Source organism: Hemibagrus wyckioides, linkage group LG18 (assembly GCF_019097595.1).
Source record: "Hemibagrus wyckioides isolate EC202008001 linkage group LG18, SWU_Hwy_1.0, whole genome shotgun sequence".
In the NCBI taxonomy this organism is placed as follows: Eukaryota; Metazoa; Chordata; class Actinopteri; order Siluriformes; family Bagridae; genus Hemibagrus; species Hemibagrus wyckioides.
The window spans coordinates 11,275,388-11,297,685 of record NC_080727.1 but is presented as its reverse complement, the minus strand read 5'-3'; the positions used below and the strand labels follow the sequence as shown (position 1 = coordinate 11,297,685).

The following is a 22,298-nucleotide window of genomic DNA, read 5'->3' as shown; positions in this document are numbered from 1 at the left end:
ATGCACACTGCACTGGCTCCCAATCAAATTTCATTTTGATTATAAAATACTACTGACTAAAAAGCACTGAATGGTATTATGCTGCAGTACCTGAGTGAACATTTGGTCTGTTTTTTAATTGCCATGCCTACTTTGATAAACAGGTGCAGGCTATTTGCTGGTATCTCAAATAGTGAAGGCTATAGCTTGGGGCAGAGCTTTCTTTTACAAAGCCCCATATTTATTGAAAAAATTGTGAGCAGGCCTCAAACATAGTCTTATGATTTCTCTCATGTTTGTTGATGGTGGAGTGGCTACCTGCTTTATGTCTCAGGGTGCCTTAGTGAGTCTGGCTTCTCTCAAGGTTTCCACCTTATAACGCCTCAGGAGGTTTTTCCTTGCCATCATTGTTTCTGGCCTGCTCCATTATGTATACATTTTAGTAGTATTTTTGTAAAGCTACTTTGTGACAATGTCTATTGTTAAAAGTACTATAAATATAAAACTGGATTCAATGGCAAGGCAAAAAGGCAAAAGGCAAAATAAAGGGTAGCAGTTTTAAACATTGCCCTCAGTGGCCAGACCTTGCCAATGTACATAGAACAATAAAGTGACCACCCATAAACATTCTAATAATAATTGTTTTGTGACAATAGCACAACAGTTGCACAATGTTAGGTGCCTGCTAAAAGCTGATTGGCTGAAGATGGTCATGTTTTAGAAATCCCAGCTTTATCACTCCACTTTTCAATATTTATACAACAAACTTTGCATATAACCCTCAAAATCATTTGCTATACGTTCCGGTTTGATGTTTTGTGTAATTCGGTACAGGCATTCATGAAGTACAGCTGTCTGAGTAAACCAGCTTCTCTGCACTGTGATATCGTTTACAAATTTCAACATGATTTTAATAATTATTAACCTTCACACACTCCTGAGTATTTTGACACTAAAATGTGACAAAACTACCAAAATTCTAGGACTACTTCATAAAAGTATAATAGTATATTTTTATTAGTATTAGTATATTTTATTAGTATATTTTTCATATTATGCAAATTAGTGTAAAGTGGCGTGTGTGGGGATAATTAGTCTAATCAAAAATGTGTATGTGCTTAAGTTTTGGAATCAGCACTAACAAGAAACAGGAAATTTCACTGTGGCTCTAATAATTAATTCTCTAAGCCATTATCTAAGCCTTATTGTTTTAATGAATTTATCCAATATTTCTCATGTTCTAGAAACTTACTGGGTTTCATTTGGATTTCCAGGGCTTCATTAAGATCATCTTAATATATGGTTCCAGATTAGAGCCTAAGATTTACACTTTACAGAGCTTTTCAATATAAAGTGCTTGCTTGAAAGAATATTACACACATGGTAGTATTAAATATTCACCTTTTTGCAGCCTGTATAAGTATGAATATGAGTCTGTTACATATTTCTTTATTAATATACTTATTGAAGATTTTCAACTAAACTTTGGTGGAAAACTACAAAACCAATATATAAGTTTTACAGTTAGATATGGTTAATGTATAATGAATCAATGTCCAGGTCTGTCCAAGGCAATGATTCCTCTAAGGGAAAAAACAATAAAAGACTATTCTGGACATGAAATGTTTTTTCCTCTTTTATTTCATACTTTTCTAAATTGGAAGAAATAACTGCAAAAACAAAGACAAATATGATAAGCATTTGGGGAAGTTGGAGGGTGTTACAAACTTTAGTACAGAAGTTTCCTTGCCTGCAGTTTTAATGATGCTGTCTGTCACACTGCGAGTATATGAAATGTTTACAGGACATTTATGAGGAAATTGTCATACATCATCATTTTGTATTCACGTTGTTCTTGTTTGAACCAAGCCCTGCCACCTGCATAACAACCCATATTTTAAAGTAATAAAACAGAATTTTTGGCAAAATCGTGACTGTAGAAAGTACCTGATATCCACTGTATTACATCAAGTTCCTGGATATTTTAGGACAAAACCTGACTGCATCTGCTAAGAGGACTTAAGTGTTGATTGAACTTTCAGCAATATAACAAATTTTTAACCCCAATTTTTTGTCAGAAATCACAAAAAAAAATACTCTAATTCTATTTGTCTTTTTGTTTTGATGAACCATTTTGACATTTGTATCTAGCATGATTGATGCTTGAAAAGGTCAGTATGCCCGTCCTGTGTAGAAACTGTAAAATATTATATTTAAAGATAAAATGCTACATCATTATTCCTAATAAATCTGATTCATCCATTTAAATCATTTGCAGTCAAAGAATAGGAGAAAAAATAGGAGAAAAGATTCCACTCAACACATTCACCTAACATGTTTAATTAAACATGTTAGGTGAATGTGTTGAGTGGAATCTTTTCTCCTATTTTTTGTAGAACTATTTGAAAGTCACATTATGTTGCATGGCACGCTTTTGCAAGCATTCGCTTTTGAAATCTAAGATTGCATCACTGATGTCTGACAACTGGTTAATGGTTTGCTAACACTTTAGAGAGGATTTTGAGACAAAGACATGCTAAGTTCTATTATTCTCAATTAAAAGGGGAACTGAAAAAGAAAAAGAGATGCTGCATCACTGCTGAAGAGATATTTAGGCTTTAATTAATCCCAGTACAGGTGTCCAGTGGTCAGAGATATTTTTACAAGCACATTAAAACAAACTTCAAGGGTAGCTGGAACATTATATTCCATACAAATCAGATGAAGAAGCTTCTGCCTGTATGCTAAGGCTATTCCTGCCTGAAAGAGTAAAAAAGTTCCCATTACTTGTGGAGGGGTAGGGTGGGGGTTGGGGGGCCCACTGCTGAGGCAGCACATCTAGGACAAATTAAGCAAAGTGAAAAATGTCTTTGCATTTCATTTGCAGCTGTCACTATAATAATCAATCAATAAATTATAAATTGCTGAGAGATTCTACTGCTCAAGCTGTAGAGAACAGGGTGTATTCACAGTGGGAGGGAGGAGAGCTAGAACTATTCTAACAAATGTACATATCAACAAATTATACCAAGTGATAGATAATGATCATTTTTAACAATACACTTTTCATTATTAAAAGGGAAATATTGGTATATATATATATGGGGACATGGGCACAGTAAGTTAGAATTTCGCTCAGTTTCACCAATATTCTGAAGTGAAATGGTTTCTGGGGAACCAGACTGATTGGCTTGAGTAACATGCTTGCAGTGAATGCAGTCTTTTGATCTCTTTCTTTTTGCCATCCCCTTTTCAGGCAGTGTGAGACAAATCTGTTCTTAGGAGTCCAGACAGCAAAGACCTGAGTCATGCATCAAAACTCCTGGGTGTTCATGAGTGTGAATAACAGTGTCCATTGCTTTCTTAAATATGTTTGTGTGGGTGGGAAGAAAATGACGTACATGATTGAGTGGACGTATTCTAACTGAGAGTATGATGAATGACCAAGTTTCTGGAGTTAAAGACGCAATAAGCAGGTGGAATGGCAAATCCCCTGCATGGCAGAGATAAACAGTATAACCCTCCTCATCTTGGTTTGGTTTACCTGCAATTTGTTGACACAGTGTTTGTGTTATTTCAGGTTTTGTTATTTTGCCAGGTAATCCAAAGCTTCCTTATTTGGAGGGCGAGTTCTTTGCAGCTAATATAAACAAGCACTACATTTCCAACACCCACCCACCCACAACAACAGTAAAGAGAAAATGGCCAGTAGTACAGTTCTAGTCTTCACAAGTGGAAAACTGCAGCTGCTCACAAGAGTTCTTAGGTTGCTGCAGCATCTGAAAAAACACAAACAAAGAAAAGAAAATGAAACTATCTGCGTATTTGTAGGAGAAAACATTCATTATTGCAGTAGAACATACAAGTGTTTACCAACAATGTATCTCTATATTAAACTGACAGCTGAGACAAAACTAATAAACAGATGATCATCTGATGATGTGTAATATGTAGTGTACTAATGTACTAGTTTACCATGAAAGTGAAATTCTGTTATATACTGTATATTTTTTACATTTTCACAGTACATACACAACTACAGTATCCTTTCTAATTTTAACTTTTAACTGCTGAAAAGAACTAGGGAAGTGTGTGAAATAATCAAACTTGTGTGTTTCAACTCACCTCTGCAGCAGATGTCATAGACATTACGGCCAAAGAATAAAGGCAAGAGAAAAGAAAAGAAACAGAAATAAAAACTGCAAAGGACAAACAGAAAGGAACAGGGAGAGAAACAAGACAGCCAGCAAGATTATTGGTCAACATGAGAGAATCAATTTAAAAGTATAACTGCAGGCTTACAAACAAAACGCTATTAAAAAAGTGTAAGATGGAAAAGATACTTATTTTGCTTAGGTAAAATTATACTGATTATACTTATTTTTATAGCATATAATATAGTGTTTCCTTCCACAGTTCACAACTCATGGGTTTTAGTTAAAGTACAAACTTTTTGAAAGAAGTGATCCAGAACCAATACATGACAATCACACAATTAAACCCATGATTTACATTTTTCTTTCTCTAAATAATTACAACTTATTCTTTAACAATATTTGGATCTTAGGTTCATTTTCATTACCAAGTACAACCAATTAAACCAGGCCTATCCAGTTTAAATAAATATCCCAAACAGTACCAGACTTGTTTAAATCCTACAATCTTAAACAGATGTCAATTTGCATCACAATGCAATGTTAAACCTCACACAGCCCCTGCTTATCAAGGTTCTTCACAAAGATCCCTCTTAGTGTATGCTAAGTTGGTTGGTATGCTTTCTTGGAGCAAATGCAGCAATTGAAAAGGTTAGCAGTAAACTGAATTCTCAGAGTAGGTGGGAAGTCAAATTATAAAATGTTTCTAACATCATTTCCTTCACATAAGCATCACATATTTTATCACATTGGCATTAACTGTCACATCTACTGTAGGCTTTTAGACAGTAGAAAGTATCAAGGGCTTCAATAATCCTCACCATCCTCTACCACAACAATACTGCTGTGATACTCAGAAAGGTGAACAACACAAGTTTCGCTAATACAGTAATACCTCACACATCCGCGAGGTTACGTTCCAGGACCCATCGCGAATGACGAGTTTTCATCACTATGTTCGGTGGAGTCACTAAAAATGCTAATACTGTACTGTAAATGCTTATTTTTAGAGTTTAAACCCTAAACATGACCCCAATCATGCTCCCAAAACACTTCATTTCATTTAAAAGTTAGCTTAATACATTACCCTTAAAAAAGAAATAAATGTTTGACGTAAAAATAGAGTACAGTATCACCTGTATAAAAAGGGAAAAATCATTGAGATCACTGATTCATGGAATATACGTGCATGTTGAACCGAGCACAAGGGGCGGGAGATGAACCGCGACATTACGCATACAAAGCATCGTAGCTACCAGCCAATCAGCAGCTAGGGAAACTGTTAATGCTCTGTGATTGGCTACTTCCAACCCTTCCAGCCAATAGTGTCGTAATGGCTGTACTGTACGTATGTGATATCAGTGACATTCAATATAATTAAAATAACATTTATATTTTATTTATATTGATATTTTGTTGATTTTACTTTTATATTTATATTACTTAATTAATAAACTAAACTTTTCTTAATAATTTTGCATTAAAAAGCATGAAAATGTATAAATGGCCACAAAATTAGCCGTAAACACTTTTGCAGGATTTCGCGAGTCTGCAAAAAATTTGCGGATGCAAATTAGTTAGGTTCCAAAGAAAATTTTGCAGATCAGTGAAGCCGTGAATCGTGAGACACGGATCTGCGAGGTATTACTGTACATTGAGTCTAGTCAAATGCTATTAAATATATTTAAGATGCTATTAAATATATTTAAGAAATGAAATTTACTTTTAAACTACTTATGTTTCTTTTATTAATTAGCAAGTTAAATATAGGTCAGTCTATTGTAATGTGGGAGCATGGAGAGTCACTGCCACTAGCACCTGCTCCTTTGCCACTGTTATTGTTATATATTAGACTGGTCACACACAGCCACACTAACTTTTTCACTCCTGAACTTCCAGAAAATTAGTCCATACTATTCCTATCTTTCAATTCACTTCTTTTTACAGTTTTAAATGAAAATATATACAGTATATTAATAAAGTATTACATGGCTTATGTACTTAATTAACTGTAAAAATCCCAAATATTCAAAAGAATATGCAAAATTGACAAAAGAAATTACTAAAATACTACCACCATGGTTAATAATGTAAGACGACATGATCTAACATGATTTCACTAGCATAAAGATAACAGATTCTAATGTTAAAATTGTTAGATAAAGTATTCCTTTAACCAGTGGTAATGGACACCTGAAATCTTTGTATGTCATCTCACCTTTTCCTCTAGATCCTTAATTTGCCTTCTCTGAATGTCTGTCTTATCCTCCAAGTCTCTTATTCTCTGTAATGATGGAAAAAATAGAAATAAAACACATTTTACTAGTAGCAGAAATAGATTTATTAATGCAATTAATACAATATAAAGGTCTATACTTGCATTTTGACGTCAGTGGTGCTTTATACTTATATGCAAAATATGTGTGTAACACATCCATAATCAGAATGAGCATGACAGTGATGTGAAAGCTGTGCTTTGTAAGAGATTCTTGTTAAAATGACAAATTGTCTATAAACGCCGACAGTGACAGACAGCATGGCAGCAATGCAAGATAAAAGAAAGCAGACAAAATAAAAGCAAGGAGAGTGCTTGACGGCAAGGATTTTCTTGGGCAGACAGTGCACTTAATGCTCCATAAGACAAAAGAGAAAAAAGGGCAAACGGACAAAAGAAGAGTGTTATATGGCTAGCTACTTGGTTCACCAACCAACCTTGACTTGGAGAGGAATTTTAAATTAAGAGAGAAAAAAGTAAATGCAGCTACTACTCAGTCCACAATCTGATCTCAACAAATTCCCCCTCCCCCATTTTTTCCTACTACACAGAAGTTCTGTCTTTTCTCCCTAAACATCTCAGTAACTGCAAAACTAATCAAAAGACTATGATTATACTCTTATTAGGGCCCGAGCACCGAAGGAGCAAGGCCAGAGGCCTTGCACCGTAGGTGCTGAAGCCCTATTGTTTTTGTTAGAATTTTATATTTATTTATTTTATTTTTTTTCAACCTTTCGGGCATTTTGGACCCCTTAACATGCTCAAAAACTCTTGAAAATCAGCAGACAGGTTGCAATCTGCGGCCATTAGGATGTCACCGTGGCTCGGCCCTGGGAGTGGCACACACCCGTTACAGCGCCCCCTGGAAAATCTTGCTGCATAGCGGATACACACTTGCACGTATCCATGTAAAACCCAGTACACACTTAGATCTCATTGAGCTGAACAACTTTCATTGCATATCATTAAGCCTAATCCACAGGAAGTGAGTTATTTTGAGTTGTTTGCAAAACGCACCCAGTGGAATCTGAAATACTCCTCCCAGGGACTTGACACAACCGCCACCAAACCCAGGCTAATATGATCAAGACATTGATAATGCAAAATTGCGAAGGGATTTTTGATATCTCAAATGGTTCAGCCGTGAGAAGCCCTTAAACTTATGGCGAATAAAACGAAACAGGAGGTGGCTTATAACTTCTGTGTACATTAAGTGATCTACATGAAACCTTAGGATTATGTTAAGAGTAGAAAGCTGATCACATGGATATGACAACTGTGAGTCTCGGTCATAGCGCCAGCAACCGGCAGCAGGAAGTGTGTCTTTTTTTGAAATCTGATGTATGATGTATATTATATTAGTATAATATTATTAAAATTACCATATTATTATCCTAATATCATATATATATATCAATATCAATGTATAGCAATAAATTTAGTAATAAAACATTTATACAAATTTTTCTTTTCCTGAAATGTGTATACATTTTTCTGGGTGTGTATATATATATATATATATATATATATATATACATATATATATATATAAAACACAAAGCCATTAATATCTAAACCATTGGCAACAAAAGTGAGTACACCCCTAAGTGGAAATGTCCAAATTGGGCCCAATTAGCCATTTACCCTCTCCGGTGTCATGTGACTCGTTATTGTTACAAGGTCTCAGGTATGAATGGGGAGCAGGTGTGTTAAAATTGGTGTTATCGCTCTCACACCCTCTCATACTGGTCACTGGAAGTTCAACATGGCACCTCATGGCAAAGAACTCTTTGAGGATCTGAAAAAAAGAATTGTTGCTCTACATAAAGATGGCCTAGACTATAAGAAGATTGCCAAGACCCTGAAACTGAGCTGCAGCACGGTGGGCAAGACCATTCAGCGGTTTTACAGGACAGGTTCCACTCAGAACAGGCCTCGCCATGGTCCACCAAAGAAGTTGAGTGCATGTGCTCAGCGTCATATCCAGAGGTTGTCTTTGGGAAATAGACGTATGAGTGCTGCCAGCATTGCAGCAGAGGTTGAAGGGGTGGGGGGTCAGCCTGTCAGTGCTCAGACCATACGTCACACACTGCATCAAATTGGTCTGCATGGCTGTCGTCCCAGAAGGAAGCCTCTACTAAAGATGATGCACAAGAAAGCCCGCATACAGTTTGCTGAAGATAAGCAGACTAAGGACATGGCCAGAACCGTGTCCTGTGGTCCGATGAGACCAAGATAAACTTATTTGGTTCAGATGGTGTCAAGCGTGTGTGGCGGCAACCAGGTGAGGAGTACAAAGACAAGTGTGTCTTGCCTACAGTCAAGCATGGTGGTGGGAGTGTCATTGAGCATCTGTGGGGCATCCTCAAACGGAAGGTGGGGGAGCGCAAGGTCTCTAACATCCACCAGATCTGTGATGTCATCATGGAGGAGTGGAGGAGGACTCCAGTGGCAACATGTGAAGCTCTTGCAAACTCCAGGCCCTAGAAGGTTAAAGCAGTGCCTGAAAATAATGGTGGCCACACAAAATATTGACACTTTGGGACCAATTTGGACATTTCCACTTAGGGGTGTACTCACTTTTGTTGCCAACGGTTTAGACATTAATGGCTGTGTGTTGAGTTATTTTGAGGGGACAGCAAATTTACACTGTTATACAGGCTGTACACTCACTACTTTACATTGTAGCAGAGTGTCATTTCTTCAGTGTTGTCACATGAAAAGATATAATAAAATATTTATAAAAATGTGAGGGGTGTACTCACTTTTGTGAGATACTGTATATATATCAGTGGCGGGCCGTGAATTAATCCACCTCTATAGCATCATTACGACGCCACGGCAATAGATACTAATCAACCGTTAAATATCAAAGTAAAAAAGAAATTAGGCTACAGTATTTCACACCTCACAAGAAATAGTCAATTTTATTACAGTCTGCCTTATTCCACCAAATACTGATTTCTTAATGTTATTTAGCCAAAGCATAAACAAAATTTGTTCACAAATTATTTGCATTTTGTTTTATTTAAGTTATTAAAGCTCTGCAAATACTGCATGATCTTGGGTTATTTTGATGTGTTGTCATTTCCTTTAAATATACACTCTAAATAACAATACAGTAATACCTTGACTTACGATTTTAATTCATTCTGTGAGCTCGTAACTCAGTTTGCTCATATATCAAATATCATATATCATAAATCAAATTTCTCCATTAAAATGAACTGAAATGCTATTAATCCGTTCCAGCCCCCCAAAAACCACACCAATTTTTTTTTGTTACGTGTTTTTAAATAAGAAAAATGTACTTTATAAATAACAAATAATGTATAAAACAATAATAATACATAATAAAAGAGAATGTAAAGAAATAAACTGGTTATATTAAGTGTATTTACGCTGAAGATCAGACGAAGATGCTAGCGGAGGGGGAGGAGATTGGCGGAGTTTATCGCTCTATCGCCTAACTTAACTTACTCGCTACACACTTAATGCTACAATTAATTGCTAAATTTAACTTACACACTATGCTACACTTTATCGCCAAACTTAATTGCTACTTTTTTGTAAATTTTTTTTTCACTTCACTTAATCATCTTCTTCACTGACTTTTGCCTTTTTCTCCACACTTTCCTCGCTTTCACTTGCAGGGCGTTTCAATAAAAACCTGTCCAAGGAGGTTTGTTTCTTCCTCCCTTTCAAAATGTTTGGAAAATGAGTTAGGAAGTGTCCTTACACAGCGCCAACGCACAACCTGGAGAGATAACCACGTGAACTGAACGCTTGCTGGGCTACCGAGTGTTGGGTGGCGTAAGCTCGCTCGCTCATAACTCAGATCTCGGCTCGTATCTGAAAGCAAAAAAACGACCGAGCGACGGCTCGTATCTCGGAAAACTCGTAAGTTGAGTCACTCGTAAGTCAAGGTTTCACTGTAGTTATATTTTGAATTTAGGAGAAATATTGTCAGCAGTTCACAAAAAATGAAACAAAACTGTTCATCTCACCAATACATGCACCTGTAAGAAAATAACGTAAGAAACTGATTATTTTGCAGTGGTCTCTTATTTTTTTCCAGAACTGTATATTTTATTTGGTTTGACCTCTGACTACTCCAATTATCCAATCAAAGGACGGGAAATTGCTGACGTAATCGTATACATGCTAGATGGCCCCAGTGACGCCAACTCGAAATCTGATTGGTTAATGTAACATTGACACTTATTTTAATGTAACATTGACACTTATTTTAATGTTTCATTGACACTTATTTTAAGTTACGGGCGCCTGCACTGATGATTCTGAAGGCCTTAAGGCAGATTTCTTTCACCCTGGCAACACATGATGTCATCCACTGGCTGAAATATGATTGGATAAATACTCTTATTATAAATATACACTACTGGAAGCAGCGCAACCAAGAGAAAAGCTATGAAATGTAGAGAATAGAGTATTGGGAATAATTTAATACACATTCATGGAAAAATATATTAAATATATTAAAATACAAGTCAGTGATTCAGATCACTGCTGTTTAGGCCAGCAGAGAAGGCCTTATATAGTTATATATATATATATATATATATATATATATATATATATATATATATGTCACTTTTGTCCTTTTGGTATTTCCCCTTTAAATGCATGTACCCACTATGTCTGGTGTGCCTGGGTGGTGATGGCGCCGTTGCTTGGGCAAGATCATCATTGCTTGCAACTATATTTATTATTTTTATATTTATTATTGTTCCTTTAAAATCCACAAAAACATTTCTGAAAAGAAATTTAATTTATCCCCCAGAGACATTGCTTAACTCAAAGACCAAAACTGTTATGAAAGAAAGTTAGGAAAGAAATTATAAATTAAATTAAAGTGAGACACAAAAATTGACTGGTCAGCTTATTCTACAAACCAAATACATGTTTTCCTTGCAGGAGTGCATCAAAGTAACTAAAACCTATTTTATTAATTCATCAATTCAAAATAGCTCAACAATAAAAAAAATAATAAATTAAGGCTTCAACATGAAGGACCGTAGCAGGGAATGACCAGACTCTCTATTCTGAGGAAGCTCAGATCTTTTAATGTTTGCAACAAGATGCTGGAGATCGGCTACCAGTCTGTGGTAGTGAGTGCCATTTACTGTGTTGTGGTCTGCTTTGTTGGGGGGTTGGTGTGGGGGGCAGCATTAGCGCCAGGGATGCCAGCAGAACTGACAAGCTAATTCGCAAGTCTGGATCAATCATTGGACACAAACTGGAGACATCTGAGTCAGTGAGGAACAGGAGGTTACTGAACAAACTGCTCTCCAGCATGAACAATCCTCAAGGTTCTTTATATTTACACATGTGTACTGTGATATAAATATGGTTAAAATCCAAAACTGTGTTTCATATTTGAATCTATCATGTTTAATTGAACTTATTGTATTCTATATTTACACTGTCACTGTTTATAGACCATTTGTCATTTAAACACTAAGAATCCCCTCCTAAGAACAATTTTCAAATAACTATTCTTATAAATATATATATATATATATATATATATATATATATATATATATATAAATAAATATATATATATATATTCACTGGAGTTTAATTTTAATATAGTGTCAGATTACCTGGTGGGCTTGATGGAGAAGCTCCATTCTTTCCTGCAGCACCTGGCAGTCATACTCGCGGCTCTTTCTCAACATCTGGCGTCGCAGTTTCTCCACAGCCATGCGCAGCTCGTCTCTCTGTAGCTCGCTCAGTGGCTCTCCATATCTGATCACCTTATCTTGTTGCAGTGCATTATACAGAGTTGCCTCCAGCTCCTGGATTTGCTGATAAGAAACACCCACACATGTTCATACCACTAACTTTGCATGGAGTCCAGTGAGCAGGTTGTGATATGTTAAAAATTTATATATTTATTTTTAATTTGCCATTACTATTACGAAACTATAAGTTTGTTTTATAAGAAATGGATTCAGTCATAAAATATATATTATTTATTATTTGTAATAAGGATAATCACTTCAAACTGGCTACCTTTTTGCCAAAAGAAGAATTAGACTTGAAACTCCAGGGTTCAGAAAATCACTAGCTCTTTTACAATGGTTCACTTAGCTTCAAACAACTATCACTAAAGCATGTCAAGCATGCTTTCGACGTACTCAAAAATACATTTGATAACTTCATTCATGTAAAACATGAGGGGAGAACATACATGGTTTATGGCATACATGGGCAGGTGCTTTGAATATGGTGACATCAGTAACAAGTGGCTCACATGACGACATAGGAGGCAGGAAGAAAAAAAGTCCAATGGCAGCTCTAAGCTAGGAGTCACTATCAGAGCAGCAGTGAATTAAAAGTAGTTCACTGGGTGTGCTGAATTGAGTGAGTGCCACTCTTCACCCTTCTGCCATCTGGAAAGAGGTACCAGAGCATTCGGGCCCTCACAACCAGACTGTGTAACAGTTTCTTTCCTCAAGCCATCAAGCTCCTCAACACCCAGGACTGAACTGTACAAAAAAAATCTCTCTCTCTCTCTCTCACACACACACACACACACACACACACTCACACACATGCACATACACCCAGGACTGAATTGTACAAAACTCTCTGTCTCACACACACACACACACACACACTCTCTTTCACCTGTGTGGACACACACACATAAATTATATTGTTCACTACTTATTGCACTGTTTATATTTATGTTTATTTCTATTTGCACTTCCTCAACCGCTGCTACTGTATTTTGTACATTACACTGTAACTGTCTTGTCTTTGCACTGTTTGCACCTAGTTGCACACTTTGCACTTTATGTGGCTACGACAAAACTTTAGTCCTAGCTCTGTGTTGTTTTTTTTGTATTTGATCTTTATTTTGTATTTTTAGGTAGCACCAGGTCCTGGAGAAACGTTGTTTCATTTCACTATGTACTGCGTCAGCTATATGTGGTTGAAATGACAATAAAGCTTCTTGAATCTTGAATTGCAGAGCCCAAGTAAGAGTGCATCTTTGCTAACACTGACTTTTTGATAGAAGGGACATTTTCCATGACAAGGTAGTTGGCTGTCTCAATAAAATTATACTGAAATGTCAAAGCTTTGTGATGCTCCTGAACCTGTTTGTCAGGGTGCTACTCAGGTAGATCAAACCCTGTACACCTTGTGACTTGTGACAAACAGGTTAAAATGTCTTTCATAATGAAGCAAAGATTAAAAGGTCTGTTGAAATGTTTAAGAAAATTGACTTTCCAAGTGAAAGGTGGCTTGAGGTTTTTTGGGGATTGAATCTTCCCCAAAAGGCAGCTATGTCTTATGTTTAGACATCTAATTTTTACATAAAACACTCACATCTAGACAGGAATAAAATTACCACAGGAGGAGAAAGTTTTACATTCCTTACTAATTACATTACTACATACATTACTAATCCAATCTAGGAGCCAGGGTGATGGACATAGCAGGTAATCTTAGGGTCTTAGGCAAGCATAGGTTTGCAAAAGAGGTTTCTCACATAGAAGCTAACAATATGTATCTTCCTCAGGGAGAGGTTACTAAGATCAATACTGTAAGGGTGTATAAATTAAAAAAATATCAATGTCCATCGTTGTAGTATGCTCTGACCCCTTCTCAATGTGGTGTGGTAATCTATCTTACAGTAGGGTATGGTCACTGATCTGATGGACGTCTAGGTGGTGCACCAAAATGTATCTCCAAAACTCTGCCTTTAACAAAAGTTGTCTTTACAAAAGACTTCACTGCTTTTACCTTAGTTGAAGTTTAATTAGCTATTTTCTCAGCAACCAAAAGTGCGTTTTTTTAATGATCAGTTAACTACTTTTTTTTAAAACTCTACCATCTTCAGACAATCAGATTTCACCAAGCACTTCACACTATCATCACAAAACTTGACAAGTATGTCCATCAGTGTTCTTTTTATTGTTATTTGTATCTTGGCAAGAACCACTGTGGAGGTTATTTGCAATTTGAATGCTGGGACCTCACAGGTTTATAATGATGATGATTAAAAAAATGATGATGAGGATAATGATGATGATGATGTTGATGATTATTATAACCTACCATATAAGCCTGATCAAGGGCCTGCTTTCTGTAGTCAAGCTCCTCCTCCAGATAGCCTTTTTGCTTGCAGAACATCTCCTATTAGATGACAGCATTTACTAATCTACAGCTTTTTGCACACAAAATGGTTTTAAAAATTCAGAGTACAGAATACAACCTTCCCAAATGATTCACAAGTACAACAATGATACCTACACACATTTATAAGAAGTCCTGCAAACCCAAAGAATCATCTGAACCATAATTTCAACTACCTAAAGTAATATTATGAGGCATTAATGATTTTCGTTAAAGACTTATTTTCAGGTTGGCCATACCATCTCCAGCTCTAAGTCCATCATCTTCTGATGAAGTGCTGCCTCTGTGCCCTCAATCTGTTGGATCCACTAGGGAGTGCATACACAAACACACACACACACACAAACACACATACCAGTCTTAATTTTTAAACAATCTATCTAAATATGCTGAATAATTATGTTTAAACCCCTTAAAGATTGTGCTGTAGGTTGTCTTTAAGTCTAACTTAGTGGTATACAGTGAATATTGATTATATTTACCTTCTCAGCCAGAGACAGGACAGTACTTGCTTGGATAATGGCCACTTGTTCTTCATTCCTTAAATTCTGTTGGACGTGTGGAATGCAACTGGATTAGATATGTTCTGCATTCAGACTCAAATAAAGGAACGCAAATAGCCAGTGAAACTCACCCCATTATCTCCTAGAATATCTAACAATTTGATGAGATCAGGTATACACACATCCTGTGAAGGAGAAATTAAAAGTACTTAATAATAATGAATAACCAATCAAGTAATCCACATATCCCATTTTTGGCCCCAGTTGTTTTACTTACCTTTACTCCTTCCTTTATGCAGTAGATCTGAAGGGCACTTACTCCCTCTGAGAAGGGGTGAATTGAAAGAGTGAAGGGTGGGGATCTTCTCTCTCGCTCCTATTAAGTGAGAAAGCAATCAGTCACACCAAACAAAATATTTTATTTAAGTGATATTTACAATTATACATGGACACTCAGAGCTTTTCTAATTTATAAAATTGTAAAGGTTATAATTCATAACACCTCTGAAAACAGTGGCTGTGTGTACCCCAATAGATAGTTATACCAATAGATAGTGCTTGCCAGGTATTCTTTCTCTGTACTGGTATGAAGAGGCTGATTTAGAAACATTTTTGCTCATAAAAATACTGAAGCCCCAATGCATAACCAGCACCATTGAAATGTTAAAAGTTCTTATTATGAATGAAATTATATGTGATCAGTGATTAAGTGTACATTATTTAACAGAAACTTCAATTAGACCAAATGTGTTTGCCCAGATACATACTCCCAGATGCAGTGATAAACACTGCTCTAATCTATATGATAGAAGAGGAGGTGTCACACATATTGATAACAATATAAAGTGCTACACATAAATCTGAATATGAATTTAACTAATCTTAAGTACGTTTTACCTAAAAACAATCATAGCCACAAAATTAGTAATTAGACACTAATTAGTATTTAAAGTCTGGCAGGACTGTTGTCTTAATTTCTAAAGAAAGCAGAAGGTAACACGGTAAGTGAACAATTACCTCAACAACTGTGTATGGAGTTTATTGAAGTTACTGTTTTTTAACTGTTTTTTCAGTTTTTGAATGGAAAAAAAACAGCCAGAAAATGTAACTAATCTGATCATTTGCAAGAGGAAATGATTTGTTGAATGGTTTGAACTAATTTCCTCTTCAATAAGATCAAATTGTGTTCTAGATACCAACACATTTCCTTTAACAAATAGTACCAGAAGCAGTTGAACCTGAACTATTAAAAATAGCGGATTCACTTGTATAACTTCCCTTCAAGGTTTCTTCCTCATGTAGTCACAAGGTATTTTTACTTGCCACTCTCAATTGTAGCTGTATTGTGAAGATGCCCATCGTTAAAATTACTATAGAAATAAAACAGAATTGACCTGAATAAAATGCCAACAAGCTAGCTTATTTACATTTTTTAGTATATCTGTGAATTTTGTCAATTTTCAAAAAAATTCAAGTGTCTTAACAGAGCACATAGAAAATAACACAGTGCCAAAAAAGTATTTGCCCTCTTCCTGATTTCTCCTGTATCTGCGTATTTGTTTCAAAATTTAATATAAGACAGGTTTTAAATGGTTATTTATTGTACTGGTAGAAAAAGAGATATCCAACAGCAAATGTAATTTCCCACCAAGTTACTCAATCAAATGATTTCCAAAGTGTAATAGATAAGTTAATTCAATTAGACTAAAACACACACAAAGTTGATTCCAGCCCTGGTAAATCTATTAAGCACTTAAACTGACCAGCAATGTGAAGCATACTGAAAGGTCTCAACAAACAGTACAATATACTGCAGTCAAGAAAATTCTGGACTAGAAAAGAAAATAAGTTCTGGAAATTTATCAGCCTGGAAAGGGCTTACAGCACCATTTCTAAGGCTCTGGGACACCAAACTACAGCAGGCAGCATTATCCTCAACAGGTGGAAACCTGAGGCAGTGAGGAATCTTCTCAAAACTGGCCAGCCTAAAAAAAAATTAAATATCACATCAAGAACTCATCCAGTAGGTCATAATAGAACTGAAAGCCTCATTCACCTCAGATGAGGTCAGCATTTATGATTCCTCGTTGCATAAAAATAGTATCAGTGGGAGTGCTGCCTGGTCAAACCCACTGCTAACCTTGATACCCCCAAAGCCTTTTGTTATGATGGTCTAAGAATTAATTACTAAAAAGTGGAGCAATTGTGCAACTTGTCTGGGCAATTAATCAGCAACACAGTGACCTGAAGCATAAAAGCATGAGCACCACTGAATGGTTCAAAAGAAACAAAATAAAGGATTAAGGAAGAAAATTAAGTATAGAAAATTAAGTAGAATAATTAATTTGGATTGGTTTAGTCACAGCAATGTCAGAAACTGCTCTACAGTTATCAGAAGAGTTTGCATGCTAGAGTTGCTGACATGTCAAGCTGTTATGTTTAGAGTTTGCATGCAAGAGTTGCTGACATGTCAAGCTGTTATGTTTAGAGTTTGCATGCAAGAGTTGCTGACATGTCAAGCTGTTATGTTTAGAGGCAATTACGTTTTTTAAAAAAGGTATCCACATGCGTGATATTGGTCCATAATTGTTTTTAATAAAAAAAAAAAATCACTTAAAAACAGTGTTTTGTGTTCCCTTATGCTGTCCTCATCTTAAATTTTGCATGAGGACCTGAAACCACCTAGTGTGACAAAATATGCAAAAATAGAGGAATCAAAAGGAGTTAAACACTTTTTCTCAGCACTTTACAAACATTCTGCTATGCAGATACAGGTGAAATGTTTCTAACAGGTTTAAAAATTCAGGTTTTTCAGGTTGGTTGCTAGGGCATTGCTAGGGTATTTAGGTTGGTCCGTTGCCATTTGGGCACTTCTACATGATAGTTGTAAGGATAACATCAGAGCACTCTACAATAGAATTGGGCCTGTTAACATCTGTTAACATAAGGCACAACACAACGTCCAGTTTAAATAACCTTGTTGTTTAAAATGTGAACAATTTAAATAAAACTTAACTAACATAACACAAGGCTGTGTTATGTTAGTTAACAGGGCTTCTCTTCATCGTCTAAGCTACCTGTACTGAACTTTTTCAAACTGAAGAAGTAGTTTGCAAAAGTGGGATTTAAAAAAAAAAGTTTTTGTCACCAAGGCATATTTGGTAACATTGTTGTCAGCATAATCCACAGAATCTAACCAGACTGGATTCCTGACATTCTGCTAAAGAAATGTAGGAATTTAAAAGATTTCCTTATATTTTAGTCCACAAGATGGTGCTGCCTCAAACTTTTTGAGTACCTTCAGGATATGGGGACAATGATCCAATGATCCAATGAATTTGTAAAATACAGCATCTTAACACACAATTCAAAATGGCCAAAATGTCCAACATAATTCATTTCTGTATGCTTCACTGAATCTGAAAAGACCTAAAATTAGGGGAATTTTACAAGTTATTATAAATTTATAGGATATTGGATATTATGTAAGACAACAAACGTTGTACGTCTTATAACAACCAGGACCTAAGGGTACGTGAGCAGATTCAGAACCACCTACTAGTCATGGGGTAATAAAAATGTATATTTTTGCTTATAACTATATAATTTGTCCTACAATCTGGTATCTGGTATGAAAATTGTATCTTTAGATTCATTTAGGCATTTCAAGTTAAATGATTTTACTGTGATGGCCATTTTGGGTGCCAGCCATTTTGAATTGTGTTAAGATGCTGTATTTTATAAACTCGTAAGGTTCATTGTCATGTTCCATCTTCCATTTTCGTGCTTATGTGATTGTACAATAATCTATTACTTTCTCTAATGCATACACTTAATGTTATTAAACTGCTTAAATCCCAATAATTGCTGCTTGCAGCTATATTATTATTATTATTATTATTATTATTATTATTACTACTACTACTACTTCTACTACTAATAATAACAATCTTATACAGCAAGACATAATCTTGGTTTTGTCAAGCCAACATTATAGTAGCATGTGCTGGAACAAGTCATGTGTTAGAAGCTGTCTGTTTAATGAGTATGAAACCCAGACTACTAAATCAAATCAAATAATCAGCAATTAGGACTATGTTTATATATCATTGCATTAGTGTTTTTACAGCAAATAAAACAATCTTTGCTCTGCTCTTTCTTTCACATTTTCTATCTAACATTTTTTTCAGGTCAACATGGCAAATAAAAGGCTCAGATATTTCTACTCAACCTGTACCTAAGAATAATCTGGCAACCTCAGAGCTATGAGTGGCATGCGGGTGATTTTAGTAATCTGAATGGTCTTAAAAGAAAATTAACATAAGCATCTCAATAAGTTAGTACTAAATACAAATACAATGACAGTCATAGAATCAGTCTGAGAGACAGTAAAGTTTCTTGAAAGAAATGGAGGAGAAATGGGCACAACCTCTAGTTCAAGTATCCGAAACTCAAGCAGTTCATTCTGGTCTTTAGAGTCCTGGAGCTCTTGTTGCAGTCGGGCATTTTCATTATCCATCTTTTCTATCTGAAAGAAGAGCAACATTAAATGGTATAAAACTAAACTAAAATATTTAAATAATTATAATGATTTACTTTGATGTGAGTTAATTTAAACCAATGAGCCAAAGCATTATGATCTCCTGCCTAATATGCTTTTGGTCCTTCTGTAGACTTCTGTAAGATGCCTGAGTGGTGAGTGAGGGGAATGAGGATGTAGGAGACAGGCAAGTTCAACTCTAACAAAGAGCTTTATTTTGCTTGCACTTTTCAGTAGTGTATGGAACACACACACATGCCTGAGCAAGAGCTCAGCAACATGTTTTACTCTCTCTCTCACTGCTCTCTCTTTCCCCTTTTATTTCCACCTAAATTCATTATAAGAGAGAGCAAATCGATTAATCACAGGTATGTGAACCTTACCACTTGTTCCAGTTGACTATGCCCTCAATTCAAAAACTGACCACGCCCCCACATCCCCTCCACATCCCCTCCACCGCCTGACTCAAGCTGGAGCCTGTCCGGCCTTCAGCTGACTATTCTTGGTGGAAGAGGAAGTCTGCCATAGCCATCTGTGTACTCAGCCTGTGGACCACTGGGAATTTAAAAGGCTGTAAAGCTAGATACCAACAAGTGATCCCTTTTTAATAAGATCAGCCAGCAGGCTGGTGACATCTGAATAGTAAGGCATGAACCTACAATAATAGCCAGTCAGCCCCAGGAACTGTCTAACCCCCATTTTTGGTCTTGGGTCTTAAGCAGGCAGCAATAACTGTGATCTTGTCAATTTGGGGTGCACTGCCCATGTCAAGTAGAAGTCCAGATACTGTACTTTCACTCATCCAATTGTGCACGTCTTCGGTTTAGCTGTGAGTCCTGCATTGCAGTGAATTCAGGACAGCCCTCGGGTGTCACATGTGCCACTGCAAATCATTACTGTACATGATGATGTCATCCAAGTAAGCAGCGGCATATGCAGGATTCTGTCCATGAGCCACTGAAATGGTTCTCCAAATGTCATGAATTGGTATATATCAAACAGTGTGGAAAAGGCTGCTTTTTGCCATACATTGGAGTCAAGGGTATTTGCCAATATCCCTTTGTTAAATCCAGTGTTGAATAAAAATGAGCCACACCTAACCGATCAAGCAGTTGATTAATTGAAGGCATAGGACACACATCAAATTTAGACACCACATTGACTTTTCTAAAGTCTACACAAAATCGATCCGACCCATTGGACTGGGGCACCAAGACCACTGGGCTGGACTAATAACAATGTGACTCCTCAGTTATACCCATTTTCATCCCAAACCACCTTTTTTCTGTGCTCGGGTAATCGGTAGGGTGGGCTGCACACCATGACCCCTGGGGGTGTCTCAGTGTGGTATTCTATGAGGTTAGTGTGGCCAGGGAGGGACAAGAACATGTCAAAAAATTATTTTTGCAACTTGGCAACCTCTGTGAGAGGTGAGACAGCGAGAAGTGGTCTTTACAATTTATATTTATATTTATATTAGTGAATGAATAGCTCCGGTCCCAGCTCCTCCCTCAAGGGAACTACCATCACCATGGCCACGAGGGACCACCTCTCTCCATGGTTTTAGGAGGTTGAGGTGATAAATTAGCCACACCTCACCTCTATCTGTTCGCTTAACCTCATAGTCGACATCCCCGACTCACCGCCTGACCTCAAAGGGCTCTTACCACTTTGTAAGTACTTTGGAGATCAACTTCCGGATATCGGGTTGCATTGTGTTCCACCAGATCACAAACCGATATCCCGGTGCCGACCGTTCTAATGGCCAGACGAGGTCCATCCCAATCCTTCCGAAGGGGATCTTAATAATGGATGCAATGACACTTTTGGGCTGGCCGGCAGATTCACTGACATTCGCGACATGCCACACACCACTTGCAAAAATTGTTGCAAATACCCGGCCAATAAAAGCAATTAGATGGTTTAGTGTTTTTTCATGACCAAGTGACTGGCCATCAGATTATGGTGAGTCACCTAAAAATAAATTCCCGACAGCTCTGTTGTACCAACAATTAGGTCTTTTCTTCTTTTGTTTGAGTGTCCTGTTTCACTCCGTATAAACTATATATAATAATACAAAAGTATGGATAGAAAAGCGCAACGTTTCACTGAAGGCACGGACTATCAATTACTCTCAATTGGTCATAAGTGTGCCGGAGCATCCTATCACGTGAGCGCCTTATGGGAAAATCCCTGAAAGGGATCACCCAGAGCGAGGGGGGTAGGGCCTTCTTCTCCCTCCTAGCTCCCCTGACACACTGCTGATGTTGACAGCGGCTGCGCAAAAGTGAAAGGCCTGCAGATATCTTGGAATGGCAGCGAGTGGAAGGGATGGCGAAGTTCCGAGGTCTGACCAACTCATTGCAGAATTGCCTGGTTGAGGTCAGGGTACTCCATCATATTCACAACTGGAAGCTGTTGTGAATATGCCTTAATATAGCCTTGTGACTTCCCAGGAGAGGCATGGCAAAAGGCAGAACCTTCCATTCCGAGGTCATCACCATGTCATCCCCATGTGTCAGCCATTCGCTCAAAGAATTCCAGAAAGACCTTCACATCATCATTGGGGACTATCTGAGTGAGGAGGAGATGAATTGGGGCTGCCAGGGTGGCAGCTGGCAATCCTCTGCTTGTGTCTGTAACACAGCCTGTAAACGCTGCTCCTGGTCCAT

General features: G+C 36.9%; 1 protein-coding gene across 1 annotated transcript in view; it reads right to left on the bottom strand.

The window, feature by feature from the left end:
• Positions 1–1,602: 1,602 nt before the first annotated feature.
• Positions 1,603–22,298, bottom strand: part of jakmip2 (janus kinase and microtubule interacting protein 2) — a 56,834-nt gene continuing 36,138 nt past the window's right edge. Inside the window, exons 13-22 of the mRNA XM_058416164.1 lie at positions 19,516–19,614; positions 15,364–15,462; positions 15,218–15,271; positions 15,066–15,131; positions 14,823–14,891; positions 14,506–14,583; positions 12,039–12,242; positions 6,352–6,417; positions 4,105–4,178; positions 1,603–3,758 (exon numbers count right to left, since the gene is read on the bottom strand). Of these exons, the coding sequence (XP_058272147.1) occupies positions 4,128–4,178; positions 6,352–6,417; positions 12,039–12,242; positions 14,506–14,583; positions 14,823–14,891; positions 15,066–15,131; positions 15,218–15,271; positions 15,364–15,462; positions 19,516–19,614 (786 nt within the window). The 3' untranslated portion in view covers positions 1,603–3,758; positions 4,105–4,127. The remainder of the gene's footprint in view (positions 3,759–4,104; positions 4,179–6,351; positions 6,418–12,038; positions 12,243–14,505; positions 14,584–14,822; positions 14,892–15,065; positions 15,132–15,217; positions 15,272–15,363; positions 15,463–19,515; positions 19,615–22,298) is intronic.